At 53.3% G+C, this 19,611-nt stretch overlaps 1 protein-coding gene across 1 annotated transcript in view; it reads right to left on the bottom strand.

The window, feature by feature from the left end:
* Positions 1-921: 921 nt before the first annotated feature.
* Positions 922-19,611, bottom strand: part of C6H1orf198 (chromosome 6 C1orf198 homolog) — a 32,138-nt gene continuing 13,448 nt past the window's right edge. The window contains exons 2-4 of the mRNA XM_011222157.3: positions 19,038-19,088; positions 7,187-7,735; positions 922-3,849 (exon numbers count right to left, since the gene is read on the bottom strand). Of these exons, the coding sequence (XP_011220459.2) occupies positions 3,793-3,849; positions 7,187-7,735; positions 19,038-19,088 (657 nt within the window). The 3' untranslated portion in view covers positions 922-3,792. The remainder of the gene's footprint in view (positions 3,850-7,186; positions 7,736-19,037; positions 19,089-19,611) is intronic.

Genomic DNA, 19,611 nt, shown 5'->3' with positions numbered 1-19,611 from the left:
AGAAAATGCTAGAAAAGTATCATGAATACCCCCACCCCACAACAGAGGGTAATCTTGTCCCCCCAGACTCAACATCTTCCTTCCTGGGTGCATAATGCACCCAGGCAGATTTTGCCTCTAGGTTGATGGCTCCTTCTCGCACAGAAACTTTATGCAGCCAGATGTACACGTGCATTTGTACCACATACTGAGCGACCATATGTTGTCAAACCTATGAGCTTGGGAGCTAGTCTGCCTCCTCTCATAACGTCCAAATGCTTGTGGCCTCAGAACCCTCGTCACAACACTGCACACCAGCACGTCCACACGTCCAGTCACTTGCTCACCGAGGAATCTGCAGTGCCCAAGGCAGCAAGGCCCACTGCGCAGGCTGAGAAGTTGGGAGGAGTCTGTCGGCCTGAACCACTATTTTCCTGAGGGGTATTAGTTTTAAGAGCTTTTTTGATATGGAAAATCGACATAAAAATTCCCTTCGATCTGTGGTTGGTAACTTACCACCCACACTCTAACGGATGGAAGGGGACTGACCAGCCATGCTTAAGCTTGTACTTCTTTCTAGAAAAATCCACTTCATCCAGATTCCAGGTGAAAGCTTCCGGGGAGATCGCATCTGCTCTTCTGAGTCAGTCACTAGATGCGATAAGCTTGTCTCTGGGAAGAAGTGCCATGGCTTTCGCGTCACCAGAGGGCTGCAGAGGAGCCCTCCAGGATCCCTCCCACCTCTTCTGCAAGGGGCCGCGTGCACCTGGGCCACCACCTCCCGCTAACCTGCAGGGGGCGCCGAGTCAGGTCTGAGCACAGCAGGCTTCCGGACGAGGTTTCACACTTGCATAACTAGTACAAATCCTCTTCTGTGCTCAACAGCAATCACCCTGATGGGCTTCCCGACTCTAGTAGAAGCCCCAAATAGACACAACTAGCGTATTTTCAATGGCTTTATTAAAGGCTATTAATATAAAATACAATCAAGTTACAAGTCATCAGTAAGAATGTTTCATTTTTTTTGAAAACGTGTATCAAAGAAAGGGAGGCGCAAAGAAAGGGAGGTGGCTCTGACATCCCCGTAGGGTGCAACGCAGCCAGGGCTGGGTGACAGACCCCAGCTGTCCCCAAGTGGGAAGCACTCCCAAACCCAGAGAGCGGGGTAGGGATCACCAAGTGAAAGAACTGAAACTGTTTTCTGAGTTCCTGGGGCAGAGTTTGCAAAACACAGTCACCCAAAGCAAGACACTAGATCCTTGAGCTGAACCCCCGGTGCACAGAATGGGGGTGGGGTGGGGGAGACACCCAAAACCAAACACAGGCTTCAGTTGAAAAGTGTGTATTTTTAAAATAATAAATACAAATTTCTGGTTCTAGAAATTCCACCCTGATCCATGGTGGGGAGGAGGGAAGGTGGCAAACCTAAGAACTTCGTTTGTCTGTACTTGGATACACCCAACCTAAATTCCCCCGAGGGCAGGGCTGGAACCGTTTTTACACAGACCGCCCGGGGTTGAGAGAGGCGATCTGCGGGTCAGGCGATGGACACCCACCAGCCTGTGTCCTACAGGCCTTCACTTCTCCCTCTCGTCCCTCCCTTACTTCTGAAAGCAGGGCCAAGCAACACAACTCTAGGATTTCCCAAGTTTTGACATTACATTTCATCTCAGGAGGCTGTCTATTACAAAACTTTAAATGCTGTCGTAAGTGATAAGTGAACACCTCTGAGTAGAGGATCACAGGTGGCATTAGAGCAGGCAGAGGCTTTCAACCATCCCCACAGCCCCCAGCTCCCTGGAGAACATGAAAGGAATAGCTGGGCTTTGTGAGAAAGTTGTCAAGAAATCAGAATCATCTCCCCAGAGAACAGACAGATCACCTTGGGCTAACTGTTCCCAGATGTAGTTCAGTCCTCCCTGCTCATCAGCACCAAGGAACACAAACTCACACCTGTACGTCTCTCTCTCTTTTACGGAACGCTGTTTTCAAGCATGGGTTCTAAAACAGGCCACTGCCCTCCAGGCTGGAAGCGGAGGCAGGTGGTAAGCCTGGCTCAGAGGCTCCGCGGCTGACCCTAGGGGCCGGCACCTGGCCGTGCTGTGCCAGCTGGGATTTCCCTTTTCCTTCCCCACCATGCAGGACACCTTTTTTCCCTGGCATGTTTCAACCATCCTTAAATGGTACAAGAGGAAGCTATATTTGCCATAATACAGTCAGTCACCAAAGCAGGAAGGTCATATCCACAACCCTAAAGGGCCAAATGAGGTTTAGGGACATAATGCAATTGGCAGAAACCAAATCAAAAGTTGGCTAGGCCACAACTTTGGCAGAAATGTTTTCCAGAAAAAAAAAAAAAAAAAAGTTGCCATATGCTTTACCTTGGAGCCAGATAAGATATTCTGGAAATCACTTAAGAAAGTTGTACGAAACAGAAATGCATTTTTAAAGAGACACACTTTGATACTGAAACTAGGCGCTCACTGGCCAGACTCCCAGGGGTTAAGGCTTCGGGTGCGGAGAACACAGTGAGAGGCAATGTGGAGATCACACTCGGGCATGTCCGGCAGGCTCACGCAGCTCAGAGCCACTGGTCAGGGTGGGAAGGGTGAAGGCCCACGCTCCTCCTCACCCTGCCCCACCCACCTCGGGGGCATGGGCCACCTTGCTCCCCTGGGCACCCTGGGGGCTGCCTCCACCTAAGCAGCAGGGGGTAGCAAAGTCTCGCTCCCAGAGAGGCCATTGCTATGACCACAAGGGTCTCCAGGGGGCGCTGCGGGGCGCTGCAGAAACTTGACTCTTGCACTGGTCGTCAGGAATGCGGGGGGAGGTCCATCCAGAGAGTCTCACCAGTCCTCGGATGAAGGAGTCCACTGCCCCCGCCAGTCTCATGCTGGAAGGTTCTAACACAACTAATCAGAAAAGCCCCGTCCTCCAACACCTGCCATCTGCCTTTCCTCCTGCAGATGCCCAGGACATGGAACATCCACCAGGCCACGTAAGTAGCAAAGAACTTCCAAAAAGAAACCAGTACACACCCAAGAAAAGTGTTAGCCCTACAACGTCTAAATCTAGATACAAAATAATGAAAAGTTAATACAAAACTTTTAAACATGCAACTCTTCTTAAACAATGATGAATAGTTTGAGTATGTATCAGGGCTGCTTAAAGAGCATCTCTGCTATGTGCCAACAGTCTGTTTCCTGGAAACATCGTGAGGGTGGAGGCTGGCACACGATGCAAGAAGGGTGGCTTCAGGAAGCCCTGGACAGCTGGGAACGTTGGGTGGGAACTGGGGGGGAGGGGGCTGTCACCTCTCTGTGGTCACAGCCAGCCAGCATACTCATGCCACCATGGCTGCGGACATCACCAACAGCCACCCAACAAAGGTCACCCGATTAATAAAAGGGGAGAGGCTAAAGGAGAAAGAGATGGAAATCACTTTTACGATTTTTGTGACACAATGAGAAAACTCCTTCTCTGAGTGGGGGGGAAATTGGGTGGAACTGGGAACAGAAGCTTTATGTATAAGATCGACGGAATTCCTTAACAGTCTTAAAAAATTCCAAATGCAAAACTTCTGTTATCAAATCATTGAAAATAGCATATATATCTGGCCTTACCAAAAACAGAAACATCTGGAAATCTGGACAAGGCAATATTTACCAGTTTCCAAATGATTAAGAAAAAAGTGTACAGAAACCAGGAAAATACACAGGGAAATATTGCCCGTTTTATCCTCCTCCGCCACACCACTTTGGAAAACACTTAGGGGTTCTTGGTTTTATTATCTTTTTTTTGGTCTAACACATTTTACCAGTTGTCCAGAAAATCGAATCCTGTCTTCAAGACGACATTACTCGAGGTGACCTGCAGAAGGGACATAAACACCAAAGTAAGACACAGGTTTCTTTTTCTTTTTTTTTTTTTTAAGCTGTGCATAATCTAAAAACAGCATCTCATTTAAATTGACCCAAATGAAATAGCACGCCTCCATGTCAGAGGCTCCCTGACCTCAATTTGCCTCAGTGCTGGGAACCAGAAAATGAAAGACTTCCATGTGAGCCACACTCTGCCAGGATCCAGCGCTTTCCCCGCTCTGTCCCCAGGCAGGTCTGTAAGCAGCTCACAGAGAAAAGGAGAAAAATGTGTCTTTTCTATCTGTGCATGGACAGGCATGTTGAAATGCAGGCATCGTGGAATAAGAGAACAAATGACAACGACAGTCCTTCGGATGCTCTCTCACACAGGCACACGTATCCACCTGGCGGGCTGCAGCCTTCGGGAAGGACGCTTTGACGCCACACCTTCCAGGGAGCTGGCAAATGGCAAAAACGCTTCCGTGGAGACAATGACACCAACAGACTAAAGCAAGTTCCCTCGAAGCTTGTCTCAGGCCTGGTGTGGCTGCATCTGACACTGACGCAAAGTGAGCCACAACAGGAAAACCCAAACGAATTCAGGCAAGTGGTCCTCTCTCTGCTTTCCTACCCGTTTCTTCATTGAGGTTGGCATTTGACTCTGCTTTGCACCCAGAAATCCGTTCTCTCAGAGGATTTCATGTGCTGACTGCCCACTCCCTCTACACACTTTCCTGCGTCTCTTTACAATTAGGACTGTCACGTGTTTTATATAAAAGCTTCCTTCAGAGGAAGACCCAGGTGCCAAGTATCAGAGAAAGACCACCAGGGAGGCACAGCGGCGAGCCTGGCAGGTCTGTAAGAAGGAGCAGGTGGGTGGGAAGGTTAGAGACACAGAAGAGAGCAAAGACGGGGAAGGGGGCCACCGCCGGCAGGACAGGGAGGCGCCAAAAGCCCTGGCTGGAGATGATGGGTACACCGGGGAGTACAGGCTGGAAAGATGAGGGGCCGCTGATGGAGGGTAGATGGAGCTCCTGTCACAGGGCTCCCCTTCTTCAGGAGGACAACTCACGAGGTCATCTGCTGAGAGAGGAGTGGAAGCACCTGGAACCCCATTCCAGGAAATGCCCAGATGATGACCACAGCTCAACACAAAACTCAACTGTTAAAACCGGATGAGGGATCCGAACAGACATTTCTCCAGAAAGGATGTACAAGTGGCCAATAAACAACATGAAAAGACAGTCAACTTAACATCTCTAACCAATGGAGACATGCAAATCAAAACCACGATGATACCTATAGGTACCATCTCCCAGCACTGGGATGGCTGTGGTCAAAGAAGAAAGAAAACCAGCGTTGGCAGGATGTGGAGAAATGGCCCTCCAGCGCGCTGAGGGAACGTAAGATGGCACCACCACTGCTGGAAACAGTATGGCAGTTCCTCAAAAAGTTAGACACAGAATCACCATGTGATCCCTCCCTCCGTTCCTCTTCTAGCTGTATATCCCAAAGAATGGAAAGCAGGGATTCAAACTGATATCTGTTCAGCTGTGCTCACAGCAGCGTTGTTCACTGTAGCCAGGAGGTGGCAGCCACCCACGTGGCCATCAACAGATGGACCAATAAACAAAATGTGGTAAATCCATGCAGTGGAATATTATTCAGCCTTGAAAAGGAAGGACATTCTGCCATATGCTACCATGTGGATGAACCTTGAGGACATTACACTGAGTGAGATAAGCCAGACACAGAAAGATGGATACTGTTATGATTATACTTAGATGAGATACTAAGAGCATCAAATTCACAGAAGTATCAAGTAGAATGGTGGCTGCCAGGGGCAGGGGGGAGGAGGGAACAGGCAGTTGTTTAATGGGTACAGAGTTTCATTTTTCAAGATGAAACAGTTCTGTGGACAGTGGTGACGGCTACATAACACTGTGAAAGGATCTAATACCACAGGGCTGCATACTCAATATTCACATTTTATGTTATGTATATTTAACCACAACACACATTTTTTTAAAATATATGTTAAAAGAAAGGGGAAAAAAAGGACAGCCAAAGAGTCTGAATGGTGCTAACGTGGAGAAAACCAGCAAGACACACACAGAGGAGTGACGGGGGTGCCCCTCAAATGTGCCAGCTTGCCTTGCCAATAGGTAACTTCCCCAGGCTCCAAAACCCAGACCCCATCCTAAAGACCCCTCTTTTCCTCCCTCTGGCCATCCTCATTTGTGAGCAGGTGGCCCTTTTCCATCCCTCCTTCCCTCCCCACCTCGGGACTCAGCAAGCACTCCCACCCATGCAGAAAATGTCTGAATGCCAGGAAGCATGAATGCTCTGGGAAGTGCTGTCCATCTATAACATGGACGGGACACAGACCTTGTTTATGTTCTCACCCAGGTGCAAGAGCAATCCACGATTTTCCCCCAGGAATGGTGCTCAGACACGCCTATATCCAAACTATTGCTTTGTTCATCATAAAGCAATGTCTCAAAACCTATGATGACTTTGGGTTGGTTTATTTTATTTTTTTTGTTTTTGTGCAATCCTCCAACACTGGATCCACTTAAAGTCATAACCAAACACTTCATCTTCTCTTCACTGTCAATCTCTTAAGCAACGCAGACCAACTGGTACAGACAACGCTCAAGGCTCCCACAAAGAAATGGGGAAACACTCAGAAGCTGCTCCCCTATTCTCCGGCATTGTCCCTTTCTTCAGGTTGCATTCCTCCTCAACCAGCGAATCTCTCAGATCTTTTTTGCTTCCCCCCAAAAAGAACTCCTTTCTTAGGATTCCTCCCCAGACACGTAATGCTATCCTGTTTGGAACTGAGTAGCTGCCAATCACTCCTTGAAGCCAGAGTTTCCTCTGGTCCCTGAGAACGAGCACGGCTGCTCTTGGTAGAGGCTCGGCGGTCCTGCCTGCTTCCTTCCTCCCAACACCCCAGCCCGACTTCACAGACGGACCGGTCAGTTGAGCGGGTATCCAAATCCTTACCACACTGACCACCCTCTCCCTGTGAGTTCCTGTGCTCACTGCCCCGCTGCCGGCCCTCCCTTACCTGCCCTCACACAGCTGGGGAAGAGCAGCGGGCATCCGCAACATCTACGTGTAGCAGTGAAACAAGTCATGGCACCCAGATGGACCCATGAGACACGTCTCCTTGCGTATGTGTCAGTTGCTGAGCTGAGTAACAGCCCAGCTCTCCTGATCCCTGAAGTCGCCCCAAGGAACGGGCAGGAGGAAAAAGGGGAAGAAGAAAGAGAGGGCATCTGTGGCCCACCCATCCTGTCGGAGGTCTCCCTGGCTCACTCCTGGAGGGAGGGGTCACCCACCTGTGTCGGCATGGGTTCCGAGAACAGAGTGTCCTCCGCGTCCTCCACGTCCTCCTGCCGGTCCTCGGGAGAGGACAGCTTCCCCACGGGCTCGGACGGGGTGGCTTCCTTCACCGTGCTGGTGCAGGCCTGGACAGGCTGGGGTCTCTCGTGCTCGATGCTGACGCAGGGAAGGATGCGCTGCTCCTGGCGGAGGTTGCTGGGCCTTTCCACCTTGGCCTCCCTGTCCTTCAGGGCAGGGTCCTGCCGATAACAGGCAGGCAGGACCTTTTCACCTTTCTCCATGGACTTGATCTGGCTGGGGGTCAGAGACTGGAACTCGGCTTCAGGCCCCTCTCCCCGGGACCGCTCTGCATTGATCTTCCAGAAGGAAGCTTCCTCTTCCTTCCGGGCAGGACCCAGGGCGTCCAGGCTGGAGGACTTGCCGCCTTGGGTGGACCGGAGGGCCTGTGAGCCCTGGGAGGCTTTCGACAGCTGTCTCGGCTCGTTGGCCGTGCCGCTGGCCGGCTCTTGGATGGATAAGGAACAGACACTGAACTCCATCTGACTCTACAGCAGGGACATGGAGGGGAGAAAAGAATAAGGCTTATGGTCCCCGCAACGGGCGTGCCAGCTCACCCCTCCGCCCGCCCGCCAACAGTAATGCTGGCTGTCATCCATTTGCTGCAACTCTCTGTCCTGAGGGCTTATCTTCAGCACGGGGCCGTCTGCACACCCACCCCGGCACAAGCACGGACACCAAGGCCAGGCCACACTTCACACCACCAACAGCACAGAGCCTCTGACTCGCTGAGGACTCTGGTCTCTGCCTGGTGAGCAGAACACCCACTTGTCTCCTCACAGGGGAATCCAGTGCCTTCCAGAGGAGGGGCTCCTGGCAGTGACCGCCTCCCCAAAGACGATGAAGAAGGTGCACCCCACAGCAAGCGTCAGCACCCAGCCCCAGCACCCAGGCTTGTCACTCCCCACCTACGGTGGTGGGTGGTGGACAAAGGTGAAAGAAACCAACAGAGCCAGAGCCCGCTTTCCCGGACCAAACAGCCACGGGGACCCAGCCCACCCACCCCTGCCTGACACGCCATCTTCACAGCTGCTACGGACTGCATGTCTGTGTGGCCCTCGAATTCACATGCAGAGGCCCTAACTTCCAAAGTGATGTATGAGGAGGTGAGGCCTCTGGGATATGATCAGGTCATGAGAGTGGGGCCACCACGATGGGATCAGCGTCCTTGTAAAGAAGAGACACAAGAGCAACGATCTCTCTCCCACCATCCAAGAACACGGTCAGGAGGAGGCCGTCTGCCAGCCGGGAACCCCACCACACTGGCACCCGGACCTTCCAGCCTCCACAAACATGAGAAATGAATGTCTGTTGTTTAAACCCCCCTCCCCCATCTGTGGCCTTTGTTATGGCAGCATGGGCCGGGCGAGACAGTGTGTCCTGCGGAAGGGTCCTCAGGGGAGACGCTCCCGCTCAGTGGGGCTCTGCAGCTCTGACCTCGAACCCAGTCCCATAAGCTCGGATGCCATCACCCACCAGAGACCACAGGGCCCACACTGCGCCTCAGTGTCCCAGAAATGCATTGCTTGATCCGAGGCTGCTCAGTGCAGCGACCTTGAACGACGCCAGTGCTGTCCTGGAGGACACAGCAGGAGAGGGAAGGACACCTCAGCCCCCGTGGCCCCACACAACACACTGGGGCATGCGGCCTCCCAGGCTCTGCGTGGCAAGCGATGTGTGGCCTCCACCATTTCTACAATCCATCTTGAATGTGCCTCTCTTCCTCTCTACTTCTCCCTCAGACCCCCTTCTTTTTCTTTTTTAAATAAAAGTAATAAAACTGTAATACAGAGGGTTTGGGAATTAGAAAAGAAGTCATTTGTAAGCTTTCCTGCTTCCGTAACCACTACGTTTCGTATTTTTGTGTCGCTGTTTTCATACGTGTATTTTAAGAGGTTGCGATTCTGTTAGGCATATAATTTGGGGTATTGTTGGGGCGCCTCAGTGGCGCAGTCGTTTGAGGATCCAACCCTTGATTTTGGCTCAGGTCATGATCTCGGGATTGTGAGACCAGCCCTGCGTTAATCTCCACGCTGGGTGTGGAGTCTGCTTAAGGTTCTCTCTCTCCCTCCACTCCTCCCTCCCCCTCTAAAAAACCAAATAAGTCAATAAATGACTTGGGGTATTGTTTTTTTCGCTTAATCATAAGCACCATCCGTGGTGTTTAGATCCATTATCTGTCCTGGGTACAAGCTATTTCATGGAGGAGCTGTCCCACCAGCTCCTTAACCACTGATTCCTAACGCACAATCGGCTACTTCTCATTCAGGTTGCCGCCACCGTCCTCATGCACGCAGCACTTCCCCACATGGAACTAATTTCTTCAGATACCTTTCCAGAAGTGAAATATCAAAATGCAAAAGCTTTAAACCTTTCCTTTTTTATGGTTCTAGATGCAGACCGGCCGACCTGTTTTCCGGAACCCCAATTTCTAACACCACCAGTGACACAGCAAAGTGTATTTCTAGTTACTGCTTCCACGCAGAAACAGTAGAATTCACAAACTGTGCTAACTTAACACACAAAACACGGTTCTTCATGACTTCAGTACGTATTCCTTCGCTCGGTTTTACACAGAGCGCTCGCCCAGACTCTCACCAATGGGCACGGACACGTTCATTAGGGGAGGATGAGAACATTCCTTTTCCCGAGCCGCCTGCAGGCCCTGAACCCAGAGGGCGGCACGTGCTCTCAGCCTGAGACTTCTCCTCAAGCCCGGACCCTGACGGCCAGAGGTCTCTCCTCAAGGCTCAGAAGAGGAGGTGCGATGGGAGCACGAGGCGCTAAGTTCAAGTCCTGGGCACAGGCCGCTTGCTGTCGTAGGGAGAAGACGTGGAAGCTGTAGCTCCGCCCACTGCGGCACCCTGAGCGCATCTCACGTGTCGGGCACTTTCACTTCTCTTCGGGCTGGGTTTTAAAAAAAAACGTTCACTCTTACAAATGAGCAAACGGAGATCTGGAGCAATTCAAGCAAACGGTCCCAGGTCACCAGCCCATCAGGTGCCGCTGATGTCCACCTGGATCCCCCCATTCTAGGCCTGAAGCTGTGCTGGGCACCACGCCGCGTATAAAAGCCACCTGCCAGCAGGGATGACATCCACATAAACACCAGAACGCCTCGAACGTGGCAGGATTCTGGTAAGTGCAATCATGATCTCATTTGATTTTTAAAAGGCTGTTTCTGAACAAACCACTCGAAGTACTCTGTATATTTCCGGATTCCACAACAGAATACAGCGAGACTGTGGGCATAGAGATGACATTTTCTTTAAATAAGCAAGTTGCTAAAGATACCTCAGGAGTGGAGACCAAGGCTTAGAACAAGAGTTGACTTTGATCTGGAAATTGCAGAGTAAGGAAGGCACTTAAAACTGAGCACTTCATCAAGCCCCAGGCTTTTTTAGGATCAGCAATTTCTCCAGTGGGATCTCTGCTCAGAAGCCTCTGGAAGGCTAGGCTGAGCACTTGTGTACGTGGAGGGCAGCCATGGACCGAGCCAGGGACGCTGCAGAGAGGAGGCGGTCCCAGTGGTTCCCAGGCTGCTTCAGGCCATCACTGGCAGGGCCCCCAAACAGCACTGGCTGGACTCAACAGCCTTGAACAGACCAAAATGAAGGATGCTGTGCCGAGGCTCCTTGGGCAATCAGAGACAAAGTGGCAAATCTCAGGGGACAGTGTCGTCCGGTTAGAGGAGACAGCTATGCTGACATTAGTGGCTACTTGGTTTGGGAACTTTGGGGTGAAATGGGGAAAACAACTTAGAGAAGAAAAAAAGTTCCAGCACATTTGCTTCGAAGCCTTTTTCCCTGGATATACGTTGTTTTTAATTTTGCAAAGAAAATAGGACTACGCTCTCCTTCTCAAACACAGTCCTCCCTGATCAGCAGCACCAGTGCTGGGTCTTCACCCAGCAGGAAAAGGGTCCGTCATTTGTATTCCAAACACACGCCTGTTGGGACGGGGCAGGGTGGAAAAGAGCAAAGGAGCAAAGGGTCTCTCTCCCCTCATCTAGATCTCGTCTCACTCAGCTCCAAACCAGGAACTCCAGCAAAACGAGCGGAGCAGCGTCTGGGGGAGAACAAGGCCATTCCTCCCAGGACTGTGCCCCCCTCTGGGATCACCCATTCTGCCCTGGGGGTTAGCTGCCAAGGTGGCTCCAGACAGGGGGAACAGGGCCTCCGACTCATCTTCAAAGACGTGGAGTCTGGCAGGTCCTAGACAAGGGGCACCTTCCATTTCAGCCCCACAGGCCATTTCAAAGGAGGCGTTACTGCTTTTCTCTCCAGCGACTTGCCCCTCCAGGTTTCCTCCCTGCCGGCCACCCCGCTGCTCCCCCAGACCAGGGCTCCCAGGGCTGCTCCTGCGAGCCATGCTTCCCCCTGCTACCAGACACCCAACCGGAACGCTGACACGCACTGCCCACCCCCCTGTCCCAAAGCGGTCACCTGCCCTCCAACCCGCTCCTCCTCAGTAAACGGCAAAACCACCCACCAGCCACCTAACCCAGAACCTGGGCTTTTGTCTTTTTCGGTAAAAGGGGGGAAACAACCATTCTTGCCTTGCTAGACTGCCAGAAAGATTAAACAAACAGATGCCCCTCAGGGTTTGCGTCTTAGTCCAGCGCCTGGTGCATAGTAAGTGCTCAGTAAACACAAGCTACTTCGCTCTTCTCCTCAGTCGTGCGTGAGGCGTCAGCAATACTCCCAGTGGGGTCCCCCGGGCTCCGGCTCCTCTGGCCCGGGGCTGTGGCACCTGCTGCCCGGAGCTGTAGGCAGTATCTACGCCGGAACAGCAGAGCCGGGGGAATGCTAGTCCGGAGCCCCCATGCTGAGTGCCCAGCGTCAGGCCACGAAGTCCAGGCTGCAAAGCTCCCCACAAGTATTATTACCGAGCCACTGTCCTGTCCTGTCCTGTGGACTCTCCCAGAGCCTGCTGTTTGGGACTGCTGGGGACTCTGTCCCCCCCGCCCCCCACCATGCCTTTGAAGGTCACGGCATATCAGAGGACCTGCAGGATGGGTGTGAGTGGTGCCCTTTCGGACTCTGGAATAATTGGTCAGTGAGCGAGACGAGGACACCCCTGCCTCACGGAACTGACAAGGTCTAACAGGGGGGCCACTTCTGGACCCTGCGATGAGCACTGCAAAGTGGAAAGACAATGAAGTTCCAGAGCCCATTTTCTTACTTCTGGAAAGAAGGCCAAAAGCGCTGCTGGGAAGGGAGGTGCTGCCAGCCCCGTCCCCCAGCGCGGAGCAGCACTGAGCCGGGGCCCAGCAGCAGGACGCTGTGTGTGAGGAGCAGCGGAGGGCCAACGACTCCAGCTCGGCCGCCCCGGGTGCAGAGAGGAAGTCAGGGTGGGGGGACCCGACTCTGCGGTCTCACGCCATCCTTGAGCCAGGACATGGGGGAGTCGTGGTGACAGCCCACCCCCAACGTCCCCAGCACTAGCTGAAGCCCTAGGGCAGAGGCGCAGGGGGATTTCGTCCAGCCAAGCCGGGACGGGGCGTCAGTCACCCCATGTGGGGAACTGGGTCTCAGCTGGCCACGTCCGTTCTAAAAACAGAAAGACCACAACTGAACCCAGTATCTATTTTTACACCCCACTCACTGGAGAGGAATGTGTAATATTTCAGCAAAGGCGGAGTGCACGCAGCCAAAACTAACTGTTTGGCTTGGCAGCGTCCAACAGATCTAAATTGTTGAGACAAAGCCTGCAGAAACGTTGTCAGGAAATATAATAGTTTACTGGAGCAAATCTGAATAAATCCACAAACCATTTAGCATCTTGTCTCCCCACCTCTTCCTCCAGAGAAGGAAGAGAAGGGGAAGATATGCAAAACTTTCAGTCACAAAACTAGTAGAAGTGGCAGTCCGACAGGAAAGACACAGCGTGACTTGGCCACCAGACACTGGGAATGTCAGACCCTGGAGGCAAGCGGGGGGCGGCAGGCCCGGTGGACTCCCCACCCCAAATCCCAAGGCACAGGCTTGGACCAGGGGCTAAGTAACATCCTCCTATACTTTTCCCAGGGAGCAAGGGGACCTACAGACACGTGGACGAATCCTGCTCCGGTCCACAGTGCCCATATGTCGGGCAGAGTGAGCCTGGGGAAAAGCCAACTGACGCCCAACAGATGGTGGGTGCATAGGGGCCCAGGGGCCGAAGTTATACGGTGGCCTCTGCCCTCCAGGGGCTTGTCCTCTCACGGGGACAACAGCAATGCCACGTTTTCGTCTAAGAGGCGGCGTGGGAGCTACAACACAGCTTATGCACAAGGGCCCGGATGTCTAGTCCACACCCCTTACTTTATGCCTTGATTTCCTTGTCTGTAAAACGGGGCTGTAGGGAGGCTCACATGGGGGAAGGCACCAAAGGTGCTCAGCACAGATGGGGGGCATGGGAGCCGCTCACCACTATGATGGGGAGAATCGTAAGAACCTGAGTTTGCAGCGAGTCTGGAGGACAGGCCGGACCTTCACGAATGGTTGGGGTGGGGGCTGAGCAAAGGCACTGAGGCAGGAGAGCACAGTGCCTGGGGGACGGGGCTGAGGGGCGCAGGACACAACAGCAGGAAAGACCCCCGGGGCCACAGGCACAGGGCTGGGGCCTCTGGGCTGAGGGAACAGACACATCACTCCACACTCGGAGACCCGGGAAAGGTCAGAGCACCACAGGGATCAGCTCTGGGTCTCAGGAAGGTGAGCTAGGGACAGCACAGAGGGTGGGGGGGAAGGAGGAGGGAGACCTGACTGCTGGCCAGAGATGGAGGGCCTTGGTGAGGAAGGCCGGGAGACCGCAAGGACTTAGGCTATGACGGGGGGCACAGGGCGGCTCTATGTGACCATGCTTCTCCAACTCTGGCAGGCGGTGAGGAGGGACAGCCAAGCAGAGCCACAGGATGGAGGCCAGGGCCTCCCCTATGCACAGAACATCCTGACAGAATGCCCTTCATGCAAGCCCAGCAGAGCCGTGCTCCACTCTCCGTTGATTCAAGCTGCCTGCCAGTTACTGTCTTCTCTGAGCTCCTCCGGGAATGCTGACCCACAGCAGGAACAGACACTGACCTCCCAGGGCTGGAAGAATTCAATGTGTGTGCCAATGCCTGACTCAGGGCACAGTGCACAGGACGTGCAACATCGTTCACTGACTTTTCAAAAACTCAGCACAAAGGCTCCTAAATGCTTACTCTCCTTCCCAAGGAAAGAGCTGGAAGGCCTCCCTACTCTGGAAATGGTCCATACTGGCCCTCAGAGACCTTCTGATACGAAAGGAATCAAGGAACTGATCCCCACAAGCCAACTTACCAACCCCAGATAGGCAGTGCACACTGGGAGGAGGACCAAGATACACAGAAAGAAGCCAGACAGCCTGGGCAGGGGCAGGGAAAGGGGAGGCACAGTGTGTGTGGGGGAGGGGGGGTTGTCCCTAGAGTCCAGTGACCCAGCGAGCGCCAGGGCCTGACCTGCCTCTGCAGGCATCTCCTCTAAATTCCCCAGCCCAGACCCACTGGGGAATGTCAAGAATCTTCTCTGCTCCCTGCCTCCCTCTCTGGAGCATTCCAAGCGCTAAGCTCTTTCCTCTTGAAACAGCAGTAGCATGAGAGAGGAATCCACCGTGGGGGCCCACAGGCACCCCCCCAACCAGCTCACCCCCCAAGCTGATCGATGAGCGGGAAAGAGGACCACCACTCACCCCAGCTTCCATGATGGAAGAGGGCAGAGAGGCAGGGGCTCTGGGCAGGTCAACCTCAGAAGGAGGTGACACAGGTGGGCAGGATGGGCTGCAAGACGAAGCACTATTCGGAGAGGTGGGTGAGCGGCTGTTACAGACCTTCTGGCACTTGCACAGCCCTCACGGGCTCTCCTGATCACAGCTGCGTTTCACTGGTGCAGTGACCCCAGGTCCCACGCACAGGGCCAGCTCAGTCTCTATAGGTGGAACCACCGTGGGCTGGCCTAAAGGGAGGAGTCCACAGAGAGGTACGACAGTCGGCCAAGCACCCCCAAATCCCTGGCATTCTCAGTTCTGCCAACAGCCATGACCTTGGGTCAGGCATACCCTGGCCTCAGTTCATCCATCAGGGGCTAAGAAGTCAGAGCAGAGGAAGAGCTGGGCACTTAGCTGGCATTCACTGACCGTCTGATGAACTGGGGCACCTGGCTGCCTCAGTGGGTTAAGCACCTGACTCTTGATTTTGGCTCAGGTCATGATCTCAGGGTCCTGGGATGGAGCCCCGCCCCGCTGAACAGACGGAGGAAGGCAGGAGCCTGTATCTACCAGCACGTATATACATACGTTTAATGGGCTTGGGGAAAAATGACGGAAGGAATGTGTTGCGGAAGCTTTTCTCCTGCATGAGTTTTGCCACCAAGTGAAGCCATCCACTCACTGGACTCTTTTTCGAGTGCAGAAGTGTTTACTCATCTCTGAGCCTTAAGCAGAACATCGGACAAAGACTGGGTGTATTATAAATGTCCACTGAATTTCTGAAAAATCGATGAATGATGTCATAGAGACTGATTGGAGAAGGGAGGCTACCCAGGGCTGCGGGAGGGAGGGGGAAGCTGTTTAAAGCAGACAGAGACTCAGTTTTGCAAGACAAAGAATTCTGTGGATAGAGGGTGGTGATAGTTGAACAACAATGTGAGCGTAGTTGATACCATGGAACTGTCCACCAAAAAACAGCTAAGATGGTAAATTTTATGTGTAATTTACAATTAAAAACAAAAAAATAGATAATGGATCAACAATTGAATGAAAGGACCCAGTGTCACGGCTGCCAGGGTATAAAATCCTAGTTGAAAAACGCCTACATGTCAACTACACTCAAATTCAAAAATTGTTTAAATAAATGAACTGCTACAAATTCTCTGCAACTCACCAGCAAGAGCTCGGATTTATTCCCTCACACCTTGAATCCAGGCTGGACCGTGCCTCGATATGATCAGCGGAACAAAGCAGGAGTGACACGGGGTGATTTCCCAGCCTAAGCTTCAAGAGGCCCTGTAGGCTTCTGCCCTTGCCCCCAGGGGACTCCTCCACCACCACGTGAAGACGCCCAGGCTGGCTCGCTGGCAACTCAGGGTCCCGGCGACACCCAGCCCCAGGTGCACCCAGAAGGAAGGTTATCCTAGAGAGGCCAGCTCCCACCAGACGGCTGTCAGATGACAGGGGAGCCATCCCGGCCAAGGCCAACGGGAGAACAGCCACTGAGCCCTGCCCACACTGCTGAGCCCCAGCATCGTGGGCAAATAAACGTCTGCTTTGGTCCATGAAGCTGTGGGGTGGTTTGCTATGCATCAACAGATAACTGACGGAGAGAAGAAGGCGTCAAATGAGGAAGAGCAAGAACCCGTGTCCAAGCCCCGAATTCTGCACCAGGAGATCAGGGCTGCTGTGCCCTGCCTAGAGCCACTTCTGTTTGCAGCTCTCATAAGAGGTTCTCACCAGTCTGGAGGTCCCCAGGCAGAGCATGACAGAGCCAGGGAGGCAGGGCACTCCGAGTTAAGGCTGGGGAGGGGGGTCTTTCTAGAACTCGACCCTGACTTATGAAGACAGAGCAGGGACAAGCCTCTCTGCTCTCTGGAATGCTATTTTGCCTCTACAAGGTTCTAACACCCTATCATGTAAGTCCAACCTCAAGGGATCAAACTAAAAGGTGAGGGGCCGGAGTGAGCCTGCTGGACGGGGAAGCAAGCTGGTGCTCTGCTAAGTGGGCAGCACATATTAACTTCTGGAGGCTTCCCAACCAGGTTCCTAAGGGACTCGGCTCACAACTGTGGACACTTAGCACCAGCACAGGTGTGATCCTTGATCCTGTTAGCTGTCCTCGTTCTCGAGACACCTGGGCCCAGGCTGGCCCTGAGCAGCTGAGCCCCATCTCAGCACCCGCCTCAGCCACGGCCCATCCTTGTCCCAGAATGTCATCTGCAGCAAGTTAATAATAGATGGAATGTCCCATCTCGCAAATAGCAGATTAAGGAACATTTCACAAGGTAAATTCTTAATAGAGCAGATATTCTCAGGGGGCGCAAGATGGATTTAGGACTTAGGACATTCTAACTCTTTTGACCTCTGTGCCTTTATCACTGTGATATCATCAAACAGAGGACCCAGTCCAGGACAATCTGGGCCACTTTCTGGGTCACTGCATCCCAGGCTGTTCGGTCCCAGCCTGCAGAGGGTCTATCTGCCTCTTATCACTAGGGATCACCTGCAGGGTTAGTGCTTCTCAGTTACCCCGGGGAGCCCATCTGAGACTGAGGCCCCGGCTGACTGCCAGCGAGCTGATGTTCTCGCTACCCACCCACAGCTTCCCTTCCAGTGTGACTGGACGGGGTTCCTTGTTGGTCGTAGGGGCTCCTGTATTTCCAGGCTGCTCCTTGATATCCTTCAAGCAGCGTCCAGATCTCTAGGGAGACCCCAGCTTCCAGGCACACCATTCCTCATCCCGGCCTCCGCAGAGACCTAGACAAAAATGACACGTGCGCGACGAGGTGTTTGCATCTTTACTGTAGGGTGTTCAGGACCCCACATGACGGCACACGGGAGGCAGGAGGAATCCGCACCCACCAGACGAACACGTGCATCTGCACTGACGCCTCCCAGTTCTCCTGTGAGGACCACGTCATGCTCTTCCCCGTCCCCAGGATGGCTCGGGTCACTCGGCACCATCAGCAGTCGCTCACCAAACACTGCCCTCACCCACCTGAACCTGGTCAAATACTTCATTCTAAGGCACAGGCCCCCATGTGAGGGCCTCTCAGGTGTCTTGCAGACCCCTCACTGCTTTGCCCTCACTCTGACCCACTGTCTCTGCAGGCCCCCTGGATGCCCACTTCTGCTGAGACGAGCAATGTGGGCTCAGCGGAAAACCAAGCGCAAGGCGTGGCGCTTCAAAGCCCTGATCTGACCTCAGGTCAAAGCCCTATTCCAGGCACACTGCTGTCTTCATCACCTATTATGGGATGAGCCCTCCAACTCACAGCACCAAATGTTCTAGAATCCTGGTCTTTTCCCTTCTTTCCTTTACTGCTTTTTGGTCCTTTCGCTCCTTTGCAACTAGAGAGGCTAGGGGAAATGAATTAAAATCAGTTAAGCTTGATACTGCTATGCAACTCTGGCAATAATCATCATCAATAATAATGATATTGATGATAATGATAGTAAACAAGTGACCAGGAGTTAGCCGTCCCGACCGGGCTGTGTTCGCTGACACCTGCCCATGGGGACCCGCGGCCCTTCAAGTCCACAGGGTGCAGAGTCTTTCCCTATGCCTTTCACCACAGGCTCTGGCGCCTTAGAGCTGAATGTCCCTAGATCTGACGTGTGGTCTCTGCCCCCGCGTCTCTCCGCCCCCACACCTACCCAACTTCCTGGCCATTCTGAGTTCATCTTAAATAAAAGCAGCGGTCTCCCCCGCCCCAAAAGCTTCCCTCCAAGCTCTGCTTTAGGAAGCACCCCCACCAAGGTGCTGAGTGCTGGGGGGGCAGAGGAAGGAGCAGAGAAAGCCTCTGACGGGCTGACCCTGCTTCCCCAGGATGGCTGGGACCCTGGTCCAGGGCACCTTGGGGCCCCGGCTGGCAGTACTGACCACCACTTTAATCCCATCACGACCCGACACCGGTCTCCTAGCCATCACAACTGTCTCCCCTCCCGTCCTCCTTCACCGGCAGCCGGGCAGAGGGGCCTCTGCCTTCTGAGTCCATCAAGTAAGTGCTGCAAGAAAAGGAGAGAACCACGCAATTCTCTTTTAAAAGGGCAAACAAATCCAAATTTAATCCAACTTACCCTCGTTTCCCAGGAGAAAGGGGCAGAGTGCTCATCTTGCCAAGTTATGTCCTGAAATAAAAATTCAAGAATAAACGTGAAACACAAACCCAAACATACCCCGTGCAAACACCCACCCGAGGCCACGGGGGACCTGAACTTAGGACTCAGCCCAGCTCCTGGCTCGGAGCAAGCCTGATGTTTGCTCCGCACAGAATTTGCCGACCTCCTCAGTCTGGCTTCGCCCTCATCTTTCCAGTGGTGGCGGCCAGGCACGTCCCGGGGCGCCCTGGCCAGAGGGATACTCACTGCCCGTGTGGGAGGCCCCGTGGGGACTCGATGATGGGGATGTGAGCAGAAAGGGAAAGGGGCTTTACAGGCTTGGGCCTCAGCTCTACCAGCGACTGCACACGAGGCCATGATGGCAAGAGGGCGCAGGCCTCGGAGCCTCAGTTTCCCTGATCTGTAAGAGGAGAATCATGCTTCCCTTGCAGGGTTGTGGTGACGATCAAATGAAGTAACAAATGAACAGAATGCCAGGCAATCAACCTCCAGTCAAGCCAAGGCAGCTGTGTCCCCGCCTCCCCCCGCGAGA

The sequence above is a fragment of the Ailuropoda melanoleuca genome, chromosome 6 (assembly GCF_002007445.2).
Source record: "Ailuropoda melanoleuca isolate Jingjing chromosome 6, ASM200744v2, whole genome shotgun sequence".
Lineage (NCBI taxonomy): Eukaryota > Metazoa > Chordata > Mammalia > Carnivora > Ursidae > Ailuropoda > Ailuropoda melanoleuca.
This window is presented reverse-complemented; position numbering and strand designations above follow the sequence as displayed.